Consider the following 20143-nt stretch of genomic DNA (forward strand, 5'->3'; position numbering starts at 1 on the left):
ATTTGCTTCCATAATTAACAACTTTTGCGAGGGAACTGTTGGAATAATTGAATATAGATTTATCTTATATTTTCTCCTATTCTTTAACTTAACTATTTGATTATATAACCTTTCATGATGTATGTGTGAGAAAGGATGTGTGAGTTTGTCTGCAGGCAAAGATCATAAATGGAGCTGAACTAGCAGAGAAGGAAGCAGTACAGTTGAGGAGGTCATAAAGATGAAGGCTGATTACACTCGACAAAAAGTCACAGCTGACCCTACCAGTTGAAGGAGACTGTGGAAATGTGTTGTTAATGTATAAAGCTGTTTATGACCTGTTTATGATGCTGCTGTTGTTTTCCCCCATCCTTTAGAGAACAATGTTTTTGTAAACTAGGGACCCCCGAAAGACAATAAAAAGAGGAAGCGGTCGGATAGGCTTCAGAGCGGTGCGAGATCTGTAACTGAGCAAATCTTGACTGTTTCTCCTCGCAAAGCGAGTAAAAGGAACAAATACTTTGTCTCTCTTTTCTTTTTGTGTTGTTATAAATATTGTTAGGTTGGTTAAACCTGACATTAATACAAAGGTATTGCATGGTAACGCGAATGAAAAATATCCCCCCATGTCCCTTCGCGGGCTCTGTAGTGTCTCAACAAATAAGAATATCAATAAAATGCTTTAAAAAAAAAATTCAATTGAATTGAAAATGTGTCTCTTAAAAGTATAGCATGTTATTTTTTTTTTTATAAAGAAATGCTATGTTATGACTAGCAAATTCATGGGGAACACTGCTGACTTGACATTGCTAAAGATGCTGGCTATTCACAGAGGGCTGTATTCAAGCATTAATGGAAAGTAGAGAAGAAAAACTGTGGTAAAAAAGGCAGGAAGAATTTTTGCAGGTTTGAGAGGATTGGAATGTGCCCTTGGGCAAGGCCTTTATTCTCAAGCTGCATGTCGATATGTGTATTGCTGTATGAATGTGAATGCAACTGGGTGAATATGGCTCTAGCATAACGCGCTATGAGTAGTCGGTATTACTAGAAAACCACCATTTATCAAAATTTGTCAAAATGGACTAAAATAAAAACTTGAAATACGTCACTCTTTGTTTAATAATTCTAAATAATATGACTTTTACTGTTTTTACTGAAGAACTGAAAAAAAGAAACTTGATGATATTCTAATCTGATAAGATGCATGTATTTGACACGGTTATCCAGTAATGAAAGAATGTCCAGGTCAGGCTCGTATTGATGCCTTGTGGTAAATTTGTAGTTGTTTGGTCGCTTCATGAGTCTCAAAGATGTGGCAAAACGTATGGATTTTTCCTTGTGGGACCTGAATGCAGCTAAAACCAAGAAAATCCCAGCATATTTAAGTGGAACGTTTCTCACCCAGTGTGTGACTTTGAAGGAAGCAGAAATAAATTTCTAATGAGAAACGTGAGCAAAAAGGTGGAGGTCGCCCGAATGGAAAAGGGTCCCATCACTGCCACTACAGATGGAGCAATGCCTTAACTGTGCATATATATATACAGTACTGTATGTGATAAAGAATGCATTGCTGTCTGCATTATTAAACAGCCACATGAAGCATTCATAGCCATCATTTAGATGACAGCACAGCCGCTGGTCAGAGCATTGATGCATCATGATCCAACTGTTATGGAATTGGGCTTAAATAGGCATTTACCAGTTTAGATGCACATTAATAGATAAGTGCCTCATAAATGTATTATATATTTTCCAAGTCTTTAAAAAGCAAGACAAATTAAGTCATTTTAGGGTTTTTTTCTATTATTTTAAATCTTCTTTTTAGAAATAGACCTCTTAGAACAGTTTATTACACCTTGTCAGGTGTTGAAGTGCTTACTTGATGTCGCTTTCTTGAACCCGTTCCTCATCCAGGTCTTCAATAAACTTATCACCCTTCATCCAGTAGATAAGTGGACTGACGTCCCCGCTGTATCCAAAGAACGCGTTGCATGTCAAGTTGACAGGACTTCCTGTAAGAAACAACAAACAGGATATGAGACGACACCTGAATGATGATAATGAGATATGAGTCTTTAATTCAAGCAAAAAAAAATAACACTATGGATGACAACACATTGTAAAATAGCTGTTGGTTTTTTCTCAAATATTAGGAGAATATTGGTGGCAAAAAACTGGAAACATCAACAGAAAACAGAAGATTTAAACAGAAATGAAAGAAATGGGAGATTTCTGCTTCAATGACCAATAGCTGTGAATATTTGAACCTGTAATAATAAAACACATTTCCTTCTCAAATGAACAAAAACAACAACCTGTATCAATATCTACCATCACTTCCAGATCTTCATGGATGCCATCTTGAACATCTCTAAGGCCCTCTTTAAATTCCCTGAAAAGCCCTCAGACTTTGGAAACACTCTTGAACCCTCTTTCAAGCTATTTTTGTAACACTTGTAAACCACCATAACAGCTCTTAAACTCTTCAATGGACCCTTTTTAGGGTCAGGGGCTACATTTCGGTTTCAATCGCTGAAAAGCAAAATACAGGCAAGGCCATTGTGGGCAATGAATTTAGCTGTTAATGTGTTCTTATGGCTATTGCAAAACTCTTAACACGTAGATTGCTTTCCACATTCCAAGCAAGCAAAGGTGTTCAAACAGAGCGATAGCAAACATTTTCTGTTTTTCCATGATACAATTTAATGAATTCAGTCCTACTGAAACTGCAGTTGCTTCAGTTGTATTTTCTTTTTGTTTCAAACCTCTTATGAGATTCTTTTTAAACTGATTCCTGAAAAGATTTCCTTGCATACTTTGCGGAACGTTCTGACATTTAGTACTTTGTGTAACTATGCCAACAGGAGAGTTGTTGACATGTGAGAACAGCTCTCAAAAGTCAAGATGATGCTCTGAACATGGTATGAAAATCCCCTGGAGAGGAGACACTGTGGATGTAAAGCAGGACAGACATGAGCTTCTGGTGAATGGAGAATACTTGAATTGTTGCAGGAGTTGAAACATTGCTGGCGAATAAAACCTTTGAAAATGCTACACAGTCAAAGACATGGTGGGAATATCAGGGATGCATTACTTTATATTTCATCGAGACATTGCAGTAGTGATATATTCCAGACTCCAAGCACTCTGATGAAAACAGGAGAATACTGTAAGGCTGCCAACAGAGCAGCAAACAGTTCTTCTTAGGCTTCTTCAGCCTTGCACCAATAAAAACCAGTGCAGGGGCTCGCATTCTGCGACTGCTGAAGCTTGTGTTGTGAGATTTTCCATAGTAAATAGAACTATGTTTTCCTTTAAAGAAAGATTCTCTGAAGTGAGGATCTGTGAATTGATCAGCAAATGTTTCATTACCTGTGGTAGATAGATGTCATATCAGAGACCTTGAGGAAAGGGGATAAATCCTCAGACTTTTCGAAGGGTACCAAATAGGCAGACCCTTGTTTTAGTGGACTTTAGCAAGTTAAAGCATCTACATGGGTTACAACTCTATATGAGTGGAAATCAATCATCTAGTGTAAACTTTAGGATCTCACCATTGACTCTCATTTTCTTCAATACCATTGATGTTGCTAAGTGCCTCTGCTTTTTCAGGTCTCATTGTTGTTTGCAAATGATCCCAGTGGAATCCCGATCCCAGCTGATGAGGTGGATAGATACAACTGGCATTTTAGATTAATAATATTAAAGTTGTATGGTTGACAGTTTAATATCTGCCAATATGGCGTTGTATCCCACTGTAAAGAACACAATTGCTAAATATCAGCTAAAATGGTGAGAGTACTTTTGAATAGCTGTCAGCCTTTTATTACTATGAATTTATTCGCTTTTCTTCAGACACACTGCAGTATATTTGTCTACTAGTTATATCTGAATTATTACATATAACTTTACAGAACCGTACCTCAAAAAAATAATCCATACTCTCCATTTAAGGCATCAACTTTGGGACCCAAAATTGTATTTTTTATTGGTATTTGGGGGTGAGAAGTACCTCATTAGTACAAAACCTAAACAAGGGGCTGGTCAGTTTGCCTCTTAACTAGTTTGAACATTGTAGTTTTGATTGTTTTGTAACTTACATTTTTTTTTTGGATATGAAATGATGTCATCTGCCACGGGCCTACAAACAGCCATGTGAAAGCCATTTTGTATCCACCTACTGGACATTTCACCTCAGGGTTTTTGATCACCTGCCTGGTGGACATTTCTTATTTGTTATATTACACTCAATATATGATATAGTTCTGTACGTACAAGTGTACAAATGTGGTTACAAATGAGCTTTGTTTTTAAACAAATATTTATCTCTATAGCTCACCAAAAACAAATGTTAAATATGGTCATTTATATGGACCAGAAGACATTTGCTACCCGCTTATTGTAAGGAAATTATCTACCAGCTAGTTTATAGAGGGGTCATAATAGGCATTAGAGCAAAATACTTAACTAGAAAAGATCTCAGAGAGCGCAAACCTGTAAATTTGTAAAATATTCTGTCTGATGGTCTTAATCTAAATAGAAATGAAATCAACAGAAAATGCAATTTTAGTTAAAAATGCACCAATGTTACATACATATGTAAAGCAGTGTCTGATGAAAATAAAGTTCAATTTAGACATCTACTGTTTTTTTTTATTTGTGCAAAACATAGTGACAACCTCTTTGGCATCGAAGTATCACAACCCTCTTACCCGGGGTCGGGAATCACCATTTAAAACAATGATGGGAGCACACAAAAAGGCTGCCGAACTGTATGAGAGGGTGGCATAGCTACTGAAAGAGATGCCACTCTGAAAACATATGACTGTGTGACAAACGTCAGCTTGTTTATCCAAGTAGGCAGCATAATTAACTGACTTTTCCTGGGATGACCAGAGCGAAGTGAACAGAGTGATGAGAAAGTTCAGAGAAAACAAATGCAAACATAAGCCCCTTTGCTCACATCAGCAGGAGGTCTTCTCTCAGCTCATTTTGAACACAACGACCTCTGTGACGGGAGACAGATAAAACCCTATTAAATGTCTTTTCTCTCGGCTTTGGTTTAGAGACTACTAACTAATTTTTCACAATTATGACACATATGCTGTGATTGATGGCATATAAACGAGTATTGATAAATATTAATGTGTATCAACAAAATCAAGAAGTGACTCAGGGAGTCACGTGGGACCACCGGGGAAGATGGCAGCACACTAGGAGAGCTCCAGGAGCTCCAGGAGCCAACAACCTTTTTTTTCACATATTTTTGGAATATACACCTGTTAATCTATCGGGGTTTAAATGCCTATGATGGGTTAAACTCTGAAATTCTTCCAAGTGGCCAGATATTATTGATAATTTCCCAAGAAATGTCGAGTCTAGACTTCATAGAATGGGTTTACTTACCAATAACCTATGCTGGAAATGCAATATGGAACCAGGAACCTTTTTACACACGATCTGGGACTGTAAATACATTTTCCCATTGTGGAAAAAAGTAATACATTATATAGGAAAGTGGATAGGTGAGACGATACCCATATCACCAAGATTATGTTTATTAGGTGATCAAACAGTAATGCCTAATTTGTCGAAACATCAAAATACGGTGATGCAGGTAGGGGTGATCACAGCTGCCAGAGTAATCCTCCGGTTATGGAAATCTGCGTCTGTCCCGAGTGTTAAAAGCTGGCTGGAATCAATGTTGGAAACTGTGTCATATGAACGAATGTTGGCCAAGCTAAATAACGACACAGAAAATTTCAAGAAAACTTGGGACTGTTTTCTCTTCTGCAATACTGGGACAAATAAACACCTCAACTGAATTGTCAATATTGGAATACTGATGGAGAATTTTTTTGTTTACTCTGGCTATTGCTGTTACCATCAAGGATGTTTGTACACACAGATCTTTTATGGAACCTTTATGTTATTACTTAATAGGCACTGACCTGGTTGTATTGTATTATATTATGTATTTTTTTTTTTTTTTAGTTTTTTCTTTTCTTTGTCTGCTTGTTTGTTATTGTTTTATTTTGGGATTGTTTTTGTTTTATGTATATGTTCTGAAACAAACTAAAACTAATAAAAACTTTAATAACAAGAAGTGATTCAGGTCCATAAAATAAACACAAGAGGTAGAACCAGCAGTGTCCAAGAAGGCAAAAAGGTGACTCAGCAGCTCTTTATTATCTCTTGTTCACTGGCCCTATGGCAATGACTCAGACGATGTGAAATGTGTGATAACTGCAGCGTATAATTGGGTACTTGCTAGTTCAAAGATAATACGGATTTTACCTTACAGGGCCTGCTCTACTTTGGACCTTCAGTTCAGTCTAGCATGGCCAAGTGATAGATGCTGTGTTAACAGGAAAAAATCTGGTTTGGTGATGCAGTGCCTTGCCAAGTATCCCTACCTATTGAACTTTTCACATTTCATCACACTACAGCACAGATTTCTTGTGCTTCATCTGGATTTTATCTGATCGGCCAACACAAGTAGTGCTTTATTGTGACATGGTTAAACAAGATGCAGATTTGTTTTGTTTTTTTTAGAAAAAGAAGTCTTAAAAGTGTGGCTTGTTTATATATTTAGATTATTGCAATCAACCCTATTAACCTTTAACCCTGGACTTTGACTAGGCCATTGCAACATGTATATGATCTAAATCATTCCATTGTAGGTCTGGCTTTATGATCAGGTTTTTGTCCTGCTGGAAAGTGAACCTCTGCCTCGGTCCCAGGTTTTCTTCCAGGATTGCCCTGTGTTTAATTTCATCTATCTGCTTATCAGCTCTGATCAGCTTCTTCCGCATATTTGCGGTGTCTCCAACATGGCTTATGCTAAACTGCAGCTAGGACATCTTATGGCTTTCTTTGATCAATGGTTTTATTTTTGCCTCTCCAAGATCGGATTAATGGAGTCCACAACTAATACCTGTCCTGTTATCCCACATGAGTAGTGGATCGCTGAAGTTCAGTCAGACTTAACCTGGACCTCTTTTCTGGTTAATATTCTTCATGTTGAAGTAGATGAACTACCATGTTTGGTTAGGTTTGTATTTGACATATTTGAGAGAACAATGCTGTGTGTGGTGATCAAAGCTCGGGATTTTGTTTTATAACTTCTTCATAGCTTTATCTCTGACCTGTCTGCTGTGTTCCTTGGACTTCCAGGTGTTCTCCAACAAACCACTCTGACCTTCAGAGAACTATTCTATTTACTCTGGGCTATGTAATTGATCAAATTTGTCGAAATCAGAATTGATTAGATATTATACACAAGTTAATTAGACACAATTTAGCGGGTTAAAGTGGGCTTTAGTGTAACAAATGAAAATATAAATTGAAAGAAACTGAACGTGGAATCAAAACAGATTTTTGACTGCAGTATGTGCAATATGACTCCACATCAGCCACATCAGTGTTATTGTTGACCTATAAGGCCCTAAATGGCCAGGCACCTGCATATTTGTCTGATCTCCCGCAGCCTTATGTGCCCTTTAGATCCCTTAGATCTAACGTCCATTTGGTCAGGTCCATAAGGTCTAGGCTGGTCCACAGAGGTGATCGGGCCTTTTCTGTTGTAGCTCCTAAACTGTGGAACCAGCTGCCCCTTCATATTAGACAGGCTTCAACCCTTGGTGTTTTTAAATCTCTTCTTAAAACACATTTACACTCACTGGCTGTGAGTGTTTTTTTTTATTTGTTTTTTAATCTTGTATAGTGGTAGTATTGAATTATCATTTATTCTTTCTTGTGTGCAGCACTTTGGCCAACGGCAGTTGTTCTTAAATGTGCTATATAAATAAATTTGATTTGATTTGATCAGTGCAGTAATCCTGATTTTAGTTATGATGAAAATAATCATGATTAGGATTTTTCTCCCTTAACGAGCAGCCCTAATTTATGCTGAAATTAAATTACACACAGTTGTCTCCATTTGCTAACTTGGTCACCTAGAAATGTTATTTGTTACACAGGACTTTTTTTAGGAGCTGAAGAAAAATGCAAGTAACACTATTATGATTTTCAGTAGTCAAACATTTTGAAAACCACATGAGTTTATTACACTTTGCAGTTACACTACTTTGTGTTTTAGTCTTTCACATAGAACCACAATAAAATACATTGACGTTTGTGGGTTTGAGGGGTATGAATGCTTTGCAGAGCTTTCCTCAGATGGTCAGTTAAAAAATGTTTTAATGGTTTGGCAAAAAGTATTAAAATACTCCGTAGAAATGAGTGTTAGGATAATGCATGAAAAAACAGTTACTTCTGGGAAGCTAGGATATGTCCTGGACCACCCACATACTGTATAGTTGCATGAAAACACACAATGCCCTACCTCTCTGGTCCACCAGGGGTCTCTGTGGTGCCACAAAGCATTAGAGTTAGAGGGAAGGAAGAGAAAATAAAACAACAACCCCCCAAAAAGGACCCGTATTATGACAGGTGCAGACACAGTAAAAGGAAACACCGATTCTTTAGTGTGCCACCTCTGATGTCAAGAGGCTTCACCCATGGATCTGAACAGCATGTAGTATTGAAATATTGACTGATCCTCTGCTGTTGTTGACACCAACTGCAGCGTCGCTCTCCTGGAATTATTACAAGGGGGCTCCCTGTGCATATGGCTGCGTGCTATTCTCATAACGATGCCGTGTTAATTTGTGCCGGCTTATCTGCAAAAAGCTAAGGCTGCAGAGGTGATGTGCTCAGGCTGGGGAATGCACCAACAGACATGCAGGGATTTAAGCATAGGGATCCTAACATTTAAATCCCAACTTTTGGTCCTTGTCAGAGCAGTAACGTGACTCTTAATGCGATTGTCTCTCCTCTCTTATCTCTCATAGACAGAAAGAGGAGACAGACACTGATGCATTTCATTGTCTGTGGCACATGACACAGGTACAGCAAGAAAGAAAAAAGGCTTATGGTCATGAAGCGCATAGCTAAGGAATCTCACACCATGAACAGAGCCAAATCAAAGACTTCCAGCATTAAGTGCATGGAGCATTGTTCTGCCCTTCAGAGCTGAAGATTAACCAGATTACAGATCAAAACATCTGCATGCAAGAAGTGCACCATCAGTGCTGAGTTAATCTGCTAACAGTTCCCTTTCTGACTCAATCAAGCTGTAAAGAAAGGAGTTCTGTCTTTTCCTTTCGTCTTTCTTTCCTTTAACAAGGTCGCACAAATGAAATCTTAAAGCTAATGGGAAAATGTCTCAATATGTATTCTTTTTGGGTAGGGGAAAAGGCATGTGTGCCCATTTTATGGTAAAGGGGCATCTAACATGGAATGGTAGATGAATTCAAAGTTTTGACCAGTAGGTTTTTAAACTTTAACACTAGTAGACATCATAAAAACAACTTTCTAACTTGTAGAACATAGTATTTTAACAAACACTTGGGTTTATTTCTGGAAACCATGGAGAGGCATAATCTTGGTTGAAATATGCCACAAAATCCTAGGTTTTATGTGATGTTATAATCATATTCTAAAGAGCAAGACAATTTGTCGACATTAGAAATGGAGAACCCATTCTGTTTCAACACTTCTGATAAAACTACCTCCAGCTGAAGTCTGGTAATCTGTTCCGTCTCTTAAAACTCCTTACTCCTTGAATTTATTCAAGGTTATACAGGTCCTTCTCAAAATATTAGCATATTATGATAAAGTTCATTATTTTCTATAATGTCATGATGAAAATTTAACATTCATATATTTCAGATTCATTGCACACTAACTGAAATATTTCAGGTATTTTATTGTCTTAATACGGATGATTTTGGCATACAGCTCATGAAAACCCAAAATTCCTATCTCACAAAATTAGCATATCATTAAAAGGGTCTCTAAACGAGCTATGAACCTAATCATCTGAATCAACGAGTTAACTCTAAACACCTGCAAAAGATTCCTGAGGCCTTTAAAACTCCCATCCTGGTTCATCACTCAAAACCCCAATCATGGGTAAGACTGCCGACCTGACTGCTGTTGGGACCACACAGCCATGGGTTTTCAACACTAAAACTCCGGTACATACTTTCCTGGAACTTTTGAAAATAAAGTGCATTAACCTTCTTCCAGCACAGCCAGAAAAGGGGGTAACTGCGGACTTCCTGTGCCGCCATTACCCAAATAAAAGCCCCCACCTTTCCACAAGTCTTTCTCTCCATAGGAACCGGATAGGAGGGGAAAGCGTGCTGAATGTCTTTTGCTGGCAAAAAGACATAAATTCAACTAGATCCAAGGACCGATCACCGATCATATGCAAAAGTTAAGTAGAATGAAATACTGTCTGTGTATCTGGTATTTTCATTCATGAACGGGGAAATTAAGGTGTAAGAGTTGCTTACATTTTCTCTTGGAGGCCCCACAGAAGCAAACGGGTTCGAAAGAAGCCGGTGGAGAAGCTGTTTCGACAAGCCGAGTCTGGAGGAAACGTGTTTACGGTAACGAACAGCTGGTCGGTCACCTTCTGATCAGGAGAAACTGAGGAAGTTAGCGGGAAGCTAACCTTTGTTCACAGAACGAACGCACCTTCGGATCGGAAGAAACTGAAGAAGTTAGCGGGAAGCTAACTCTTTGTTCACGACGGATATCTTCTTCAAACTTCGCCCTTGGACAACATTCCCTCAACAGGTTCAGAGGTTGGGTTTTGGGCAGATTAACAGATTGGTTTAGGATGAAATGATCTAAACGTTTTCATGTTATGAAGTTTGTTTTGTGAAACTCGGCTATCTTGGTGCTAGCATGCTACCTTGTAGCACACAGGCCGGTTCGTGTTCTTTGTATGTTTTGAAGCTAAGATAAACTTTATTTAAAGGGTGGTTTTAACCAGAACATTGCTCATAACGCGCCGTCAGCGCTTATGCATTTTAACCCTGGTATTTTAAAGGTATGTGTTGATTCTGGCGCTAAGCTATCTCTAGCTTAGCACTTTAGCACTAGCTTCTTTGTTAGCCCAACGGCCAGCCGGTAAGAACCCGTGTGCTAGCATTAAGGCTAGTCAACAGAAAGGTTGTTAGTTTTCAAGCTAGTGAATAATAGTCCCTGAACATCATTTGCTAGAGTTGATAACTAAGTAAACACCATTAAGCCCCATTTCTCCAGAAAGATTTGGCTCTTTTCCAAAATACTCAATAATATTTCTTCAAATATTATTTTAATAAATAAAGGCAGTTAATTAGACACCGTTGAGAATTAGTCATCCAGGAGGTTGGTTTTATTCAGCAGATCATTATTTAAAACATTATTTTATTAAAATAATATTTAATCTGATCTTGCATTGTGAAGGGTTGTCTAAAGGTTGCTGGTTATTTTCTAAGTTAGTTCCAAAACTAACTTAACTTCACTTCCAGATTCTTCAAGATAATCCTTGGTTCTCAAACATAAACATTGCATGGTAATGTTGCATCACTCTTTTTGGTCATGATTTCTAATCATCTTTAATCAACTTGTTTATATTGTACATAGTCCATTAGTCTTCATTATTCTTTAATTCTGCTTGGTAGTTTAGTTGGATTGTTTTAGCATAGTAAAGAGTTTGTTGATTGAAATATGTTTGACTTTGAGTTGACGTATTTTTGTTAATAAATTCTTGTATTTTAAGAAATTGTGTGAATTCATTCCATATGTGTGCAGAGTTTATGCTGTTCAATAATGCCTGAGCTCGTCTCACACCTTTCTATTCGGTCCTAATATCATCGCCGTAATGGGGCTGGTATTCACAGGACAATCCTTAACAGACCAGAATATTATTTGGTAAAATATTAAAATTAAAATATTAATATTAAATATTAAATAATATTCTCAGATTCATATTTACAACACTGCTGTCCAGAAGGCCACTATTGACACCCTCAAGCAAGAGGGTAAGACACAGAAAGAAATTTCTGAACGAATAGGCTGTTCCCAGAGTGCTGTATCAAGGCACCTCAGTGGGAAGTCTGTGGGAAGGAAAAAGTGTGGCAGAAAACGCTGCACAACGAGAAGAGGTGACCGGACCCTGAGGAAGATTGTGGAGAAGGGCCGATTCCAGATCTTGGGGGACCTGCGGAAGCAGTGGACTGAGTCTGGAGTAGAAACATCCAGAGCCACCGTGCACAGGCGTGTGCAGGAAATGGGCTACAGGTGCCGCATTCCCCAGGTCAAGCCACTTTTGAACCAGAAAAAGCAGCAGAAGCACCTGACCTGGGCTACAGAGAAGCAGCACTGGACTGTTGCTCAGTGGTCCAAAGTACTTTTTTCGGATGAAAGCAAATTCTGCATGTCATTCGGAAATCAAGGTGCCAGAGTCTGGAGGAAGACTGGGGAGAAGGAAATGCCAAAATGCCAGAAGTCCAGTGTCAAGTACCCACAGTCAGTGATGGTCTGGGGTGCCGTGTCAGCTGCTGGTGTTGGTCCACTGTGTTTTATCAAGGGCAGGGTCAATGCAGCTAGCTATCAGGAGATTTTGGAGCACTTCATGCTTCCATCTGCTGAAAAGTTTTATGGAGATGAAGAGTTCATTTTTCAGCACGACCTGGCACCTGCTCACAGTGCCAAAACCACTGGTAAATGGTTTACTGACCATGTTATCACTGTGCTCAATTGGCCTGCCAACTCTCCTGACCTGAACCCCATAGAGAATCTGTGGGATATTGTGAAGATAACGTTGAGAGACTCAAGACCCAACACTCTGGATGAGCTAAAGGCTGCTATCGAAGCATCCTGGGCCTCCATAAGACCTCAGCAGTGCCACAGGCTGATTGCCTCCATGCTACGCCGCATTGAAGCAGTCATTTCTGCAAAAGGATTCCCGACCAAGTATTGAGTGCATAACCTTACATGATTATTTGAAGGTTGATGTTTTTTGTATTAAAAACACTTTTCTTTTATTGGTCGGATGAAATATGCTAATTTTGTGAGATAGGAATTTTGGGTTTTTATGAGCTGTATGCCAAAATCATCCGTATTAAGACAATAAAAGACCTGAAATATTTCAGTTAGTGTGCAATGAATCTAAAATATATGAATGTTAAATTTTCATCATGACATTATGGAAAATAATGAACTTTATCACAATATGCTAATATTTTGAGAATGTATTTTTCTTGTCAAGCAGATGCTAAATTAAGTAGAGATTGCTAGTTTGAGATTGCTAGACATATATTCAGTAAATCTATAAGGGAGCAAATACTTTTTCACACCACAGCCTGAAAGAAAGAACCAACTCTGTTTAAGAAGCTTTGAATGGGTCTCTCTTTTTTATATCTGTCACCCATTGGTGCAATCTCCCACATGTATGACAGTGAAGTGGATACAGTGTGTCCAGAAAGTATTCACAGCACTGCATTTATGTCAAAGCCTTATTCCAAATGGTATCAAATTAATCTCTTTCCTTATAATTCTACACACAATACCCCATTCAAGTCAATTCAGTTCAATTTAGAAAAACCTTATTAATCTCAAAGGGAAATTAAATGTTGTTTTAGCTCACATTAGGTTACTTGTTATGAGGGTTTTAAAATTTTTTAAATTGTGTCAAAATTATTACAAATGGAAAACTAAGAAATCACAGTTACATAAGTATTCAGAGCCTTTGCTTAATACTCTGTTGATCCACTTTTGGCAGCAGTAACAGCCTCAAGTCCTTTTGAATATGATGCCAAAAGCTTAGCACACCTATCTTTAGGCAGCTCTTCTCTGTAGTACATCTCATGCTCCATCAGGTTGGAAAGGAGACTTCTACACAGCCATTTCCAGAGATGTTCAAATGAATTCAAGTCTGGGCTCTGGCTTGGCCACTCCAGGACATTCACAGGGGGGTTCTGAAGCCACTCGTTTGAGATCTTGGCTGTGTGCTTTGGGTCAATGTCCTGGTGAAAAATAAACACCATGCTTCGCTGTAGGGATGGCATTGGCCTGGTGATGAGTGGTGCCTGGTTTCCTGCAAACATGACACCTGTCATTCACACCAAAGAGCTCCTTGTCTCATCAGACCAGAGAATTTAGTCTCTAATGGTCGGAAAGTCCTTCAGGTGCCTTTTGGAGAACTCCCGACAGGCTGCCATGTGTCTTTAATCAAGGAGTGGCTTTCTTCTGGCCACTCTACCCTCAGGTCTGGTTGGTGGATTGCTTCAGAGATGGTTGTCCTTCTGGAAGGTTCTCCTCTCCCCACAGAGGAATGCTGGAGCTCTGACAGAGTGGCCATGGGGTTCTTGGTCAGTCCTGGTTATTCCAAATGTCCTCCATTCATGAATGATAGAGGCCACTGTGCTCATTAGAACATTCAAAGCAGCAGAGGTATCCTTTATTTGTATCCTTTCCCAGATTTGTGCTTCAAGACAATTCTGTCTCAGAGGTCTACAGACAATTCCTTTGACTTCATGCTTGGGGTTTGCACTCCGACATGCTCTGTCAACTGTGGAACTTTATATAGACAAGTGTCTGCCTTCCTAATCATGTCCAATCAAATGAATTTACCACCGGTGGACTCCACTTAGGCTGTAGAAACATCAAGGATGATCAGTGGAAACAGTATGCACCTCAGCTCAATTTTGAGCTTCATGGCAAAGACTGTGAATACTTACATAAACGTGATTTCTCTGTTTTCTATTTGTGATAAATTTGCAACAATCTCAAACAAACTTCTTTCACATTGTCATAATGGGGTACTGTGTGTAGAACTTTAAGGAAAATAATTTGAAACTTCAAAAAAGACTGTAATATAACTAAATGTGGAAAAAGTGTAGCACTGTGAATACTTTCTGGATGCACTGTATTATTACCCTTAAAAACCTTACTTTTTTGTTTTGGACAAGATGGCAGCATGTGCTTTTGAAGTACAACTATATCTCCTCCATGAAATGTTAGATGTCCTCTCTTTCATCAATTGTTCGTTTAATACCAGCATCAGGGTTTTCCTTAAAGATTGCCCAACAGCTTGTTATCACCAGGATAGGAATAACGGTTTGTAACCTGATAAAAAGCTATGCCAGGACAGGTAAATGAGGTTTTCCCAGATTCAGTAGGCTTTCTGGGCAGCAGGAAGTGTTTCCTAAGAATAATTCCCAGGCTCCGAATAAGGGTAAGCATTATCCTTTGCTCCTGCCCGTCGTTCAGGCTGTGACAGACAAGTGTAATTATGGCGGCTGGGTACCAGCTTGCGGCACCATTGCCAGATGTGGCAGTTTAATTGTCTGTTAGTTCAGCATCCACTTTGTCTTGCTTATTACAGCCCGAGCCTCTCCAATCAAGCACTCTGAAGCAGCCATTGACAACGCATTGTTTTGCAGTCATTTAGCCGTGTCCCCTTCGCATACGGTCAATCTCCTGCTATTCATATTTGGCAGTGCACCTCATTATCACTAAGCAGCCAACTGCTGCTACTGTTCTTCTTAATTAAAGCAGGTAAAGCAGATATTAAAAGACAATAGAACACCAACAATCTGTCTCTGAAGTTCATAAACGTGTTAGCATATGGTACTCGGAATAGGTAATGCACTGTAATGTGTTGTGAAATTACAATTTTCGATGCTTTGTGTGTAATTTGCCAGAAACCATGTCTGGAAATGAAATAAGGCCATACTTCTCAATGTTACAGTGCCACTGGAAACAAAAATAAACAAGCTGGGGGTTGGATTAATACCAAGTCCAAATCTTGTAGAATAGAGCATGACATTTGCAAAGATCAACACCCACGCTCTGCATTGATGCTCTCATAGTACAACTTTCTGCAGCATGAAAGCAGCACCTATTATTGCTGCAAAGAATCCTCAGCGGTGTTGTGTTTACAGTCGTGCATAAAGAAGCCACATTTGAACTTTCCCAATGAAAAGCTCATTAGACATTAGTGAAACACTTAAGGGTGCTTCATTAAACATTAGAGAAATGCCATATGGGATGAAAGAAACAGGGTTGCACTGAAGTTAGAGATGGATTAGATGAGGGCAGTAGCCATGTCAGCTTTGAAGCACATGTTGCTAATGGTTACGTGAGCAATTGAGAGGTATTTATGAGTTGGTCATCTGAGGTTTTAATGTTTTCCAGATTAAGTTTCGTGTCTCTCTATGGTGGCAAGCCAAAATGTTTATTTCCCTTGAACTTCTTCACATTTAGTCCCAACCAGACACTTTAATGTCTTTTACTTTGCAGACCAACACGAAGAAGAAAAAGGATGTCAGGTTTTATAATTATTCACAAAAGCTTTTGAAAGGGTGGGATCTATTTGCATTCAGCCACATAGTCAAAACTTTTGGGAACCATATTTCGCTCCAATTAAAACTGCAAGACCTTTTGGACATTTCTATATCGGCTTTGCACTGCTAGACATTAAATATAATTTTTTGCCTTACTCTTTCCAAAATCATTCAGGCTCACTCAGCTTTGCATGGAGAACAGCTGATTTTTCTTATCACAGATTCTCAATTGGATTTAGGTCTGCACTTTGACTGGACCTTTCTAAAATGAATATGCCATTCCCTTGTAGCATGGTTATATGTTTAGGGTTTTTTGTCCTGCTCAGTCTGGTCTCAGGTGCAGCCCTATATTTGGCTCCGTCTTCCCATCAACTGAACCCACTTAAGACTGTTGAAATGGTGGTGGACTTTCGGAGAACACCACCCCCATACACCCCCCTCAGCATCCTCAACAACACCGTGTCAGCTGTGGACCACTTCAGGTTCCTAGGAACCACCATCTCTGAGGACTTGAGATGGTCTTCACACATAGACACTGTTCGAAAGAAGGCCCAACAGAGACTGTACTTCCTGAGGCAACTCAAGAAGTTCAACCTTCCACAGGAGCTGCTGGTTATCTTCTACACTGCCATCATTCAGTCTGTCTTGTCTTCATCCATCTCAGTGTGGTTTGGCTCATCCACAAAACAGGACAGGTCCAGACTGAAATGAATAATCAGGAATGCAGAGAGAATAATCAGGGCTGACCTTCCCTCCATCCAGGACTTATACAGGTCTAAGGTCAGGAAAAGAGCTGCTAAAATCTCTGCAGACCCCACACACCCTGCACATACACTGTTTAGAGTTTTACCTTCAGGCCGTCGCTACAAAGCACTGTTCACTAAAACCAGCCGCCACAGAGACAGTTTCTTCCCCCAGGCTGTTTCTCTGATGAACATTCAATAGAGTACCAAACAACTGCTCAATAAAGTTGCAAATGCACCTTTGTATATTTGTATATTTAATATATGTATTTAAGGACATAAAGATATATGCACAAATATATCTTATAATGCAAAAAAAAAAAAAAAAAAAGAAACCCAGGGAGCAAAGTGTACCAGAGTCAAATTCCTTGTTTGTATGTACAAACTTGGCAATAAAGCTGATTCTGATTCTGAACTCTAACCAGTTTCCATGTCCCTGCTGAAGAAAAGAACCAGACAGCATGACCCGGCCACCATATTTAGCACTCTGCATGGTGTGTTCAGCATCAAATGCAGTGTAAGTTTTCCACTAGATATAACAATTTACACATAGGCCAGTAAATCCAGTTTTGGTCTCATCGGATCAGAGCACCCTCTTTCACACTATCTCCTACATTGCTTGTGGCAAACTGCCAAGAGGGCTTTTTTGGGTTTCTTCCTGCTACTCTCACCAGATCATTGGACTGCACTACCAATAGTTGTACTGTCAACAGATCGTCTCACCCAGACTGTGGATCTCTGCAGCTCCTCCACAGCTACCATGAGTCTCTTGGCTGCTTTTCTGATTAATGCTTTTATTGGCCGGTCAGTCTGTTTTATAACCCAACTCCACCTTAAACCTCTCCCCAATATATTTCTGACCTATCTGTTGTGATCTTTGCTGTTTGTTCACTTTGTTCTTAGGGGTATTCAAGGAAAAGGGGCAATACATATTGCATACCTTACTTTTTTGAAAATCACATGTCCTTTTCCTTCCACTTCTTAACTATGAGCTACTTTGTGTTGGTCTTTCACCTAAAATCTCAATAAAACACGATGAGGTTTGAGATTGTAATGAGGAGAACTTTTACAAAGTTCAAACGGTATGAGTAGTATTGTGATTGTGATTTAAATAAAAGCCTTCAAAGATGCATGCACACTTATTCTCTTTCCTTTAAAGCAGTTTTAATGCTACAGCAGAAAGAATAAAGTAAAAGCATTACTGAAATCACCTTTCCTGTCCTGATTCTTTGCTTAAATGCTGATGAAGCTGTTGGGAACAATTAAAAACAACTTTTCCTCTCTGTCAGGGTAGATGTGAACAGGATTTGAACATCTGCTGGGCCTTAGTACAGTCACAGGAAGGATACCTGATTGGGTTTGCACAGGACCACAAAGCTGGATCAAGAATATGGATGTGGCACCATGTAGTCCAGATGCTGACAGGGAGCCAGAAAGCCATAGAAAAATACAAATTATGGCAGGTGGGGATGTAAAGGAGCGAGAAAAAAACAGATAGTATGAGCTAGTGGGCTCTTCAAGATCTTGCTGTGTCACCTTTGAAGCATAGCTGCAAACTCAGCAGTACTATTTTCCCAGTTGAAGTCTCCTGCTGTCAAATGCTTTTCTCAGACCCACTTTGGTAACATTTTTCAGTCTTTTTCCCCAAGCATTGTCCAGGGGAAGTGAAGTGTCTCAAACCTTCTTGTAGTTTCCCCCTGAGTGTTGCAGAACTGTAAAACAAAATCCACTCACAATAAATGAAGGATTTCTACTCAGGAAAAACTCTCAGCCTATATCCAGCCTTGCTGATGTATGCCTAAATTTGCTTATTGAAGATAAAATGTCAAGACTCACTGCAGTTGTGTCGCTAAACCCCTCAGGTGCTGTTTCTATCCTTAAGTCTGATGTCTTCTCACAAATACAACAGTGGAAAACTGAATTACACCAACAGATATTAAAATAAGTTATTGACACACAAGTGAAAGGAGGTACTTAGTACAGGAAATTATTTAAACCTTTCAGTTCTGATAGGTAATAGACAACAAATAAAGTGCTATGATTGAATCAACTAATCAGTGTAGAAATAGTGTGATTGTCTAGTACAGGTATGCCAAGCTCATAGACTTATCTGGCCAAAGATTGGTGCACAAGCCACTAAAACTACAAAACTGCAATTTAAAAGAGATCACAATTAACAGAAACACATACTCACTCTAGCTTTTAAATAAGGCTTTTTAAGAAAAAGTTTGATTCTTGTAAGAATATTGTGATAAAATGCATTGTTAAAAGTCCCAAAAATATGCCTTCGACTTAAAGTTTTTCATTTTGATAAACCTGGTAGACTGTTTAAAAGACATTAAAACTTCTTACATTTGAATGAAAATAAGACAGAGTTGACTGTTTTTGGGAAACCTGACTACCTATCAGAATGCAGCAGTGAGATTGGTCCTTTGAGTACTTTTAATTGTACTGCTGTCAGGAATCTTAAAGTGGTTTTTGAGAACAGTTTTATTTATTTTTTATTCTGAATTACTGCAACTCTCTTTATGCTGGGTTGGACAAGTCTCTTCTGGTTCAAAACGCTGCTGCCTGTTTGCTTACAAATAACAAATCACGTGAGCACATTACCATATTGTTCTCCCTGCACTGGTTGCCTGTACGTTTTAGGAACATTTTAACTGAAGTGAACTCCACCAGAGAATGGTAATGCTAATGTGTTTATATAGGTTTCATTATAAATAAATATATCAACTTAGTAAAAGTTAAGGACAGTCATAAAATGTTTGGTCGAGAAAGTTTCTGTGTTGGAACAAGAAAATCAATGTTGATTGAACAAATTGATTTCAGTGTATTTTAGCTGTTAAACCTACAACATGTCTAGGAAATAAAATCTATCCAAATAAAATGCATGTAAACAGGTACAGCAATTCTACTACTCACATTCAGTTTGTTTTATCTGTGAGAAATTTAAGACTAATGGTGTTATAAACTGAGAAAATGTTCTTTTGCTGCCCCACTCTGGTATTGTTACCTTTATAATTGTTAATGAGATGTACAGCTAAGTGATGCCAAAACTGTAAATCCTGGGAAAACAGCATAAATAAATTAGCTACTTGAAAGATATTCATTGAAACATTTAAGAAGGAGGTTTTAGTTTATCACAAAAGTTAATAACAGTGTCATGCATCAGTTCCGCCATCAAGGTTTGTTTTACGCCAACACGTCCAGAGGAGGAATATAACCAGAAAA

The 20143-nt window shown here is 38.7% G+C and overlaps 1 protein-coding gene across 3 annotated transcripts in view; it reads right to left on the reverse strand.

Moving 5' to 3' along the window:
- The window catches only part of LOC124861661 (interleukin-1 receptor accessory protein-like 1), a 445259-nt gene that overhangs the window by 46387 nt on the left and 378729 nt on the right, over positions 1-20143 (reverse strand). For all 3 annotated transcript variants that reach the window (XM_047355550.1, XM_047355548.1, XM_047355549.1), the window contains one exon: positions 1859-1991. In XM_047355550.1, coding sequence (XP_047211506.1) covers positions 1859-1991 — 133 coding nt within the window. The remainder of the gene's footprint in view (positions 1-1858; positions 1992-20143) is intronic.

The sequence above is a fragment of the Girardinichthys multiradiatus genome, chromosome 24 (assembly GCF_021462225.1).
Source record: "Girardinichthys multiradiatus isolate DD_20200921_A chromosome 24, DD_fGirMul_XY1, whole genome shotgun sequence".
In the NCBI taxonomy this organism is placed as follows: domain Eukaryota; kingdom Metazoa; phylum Chordata; class Actinopteri; order Cyprinodontiformes; family Goodeidae; genus Girardinichthys; species Girardinichthys multiradiatus.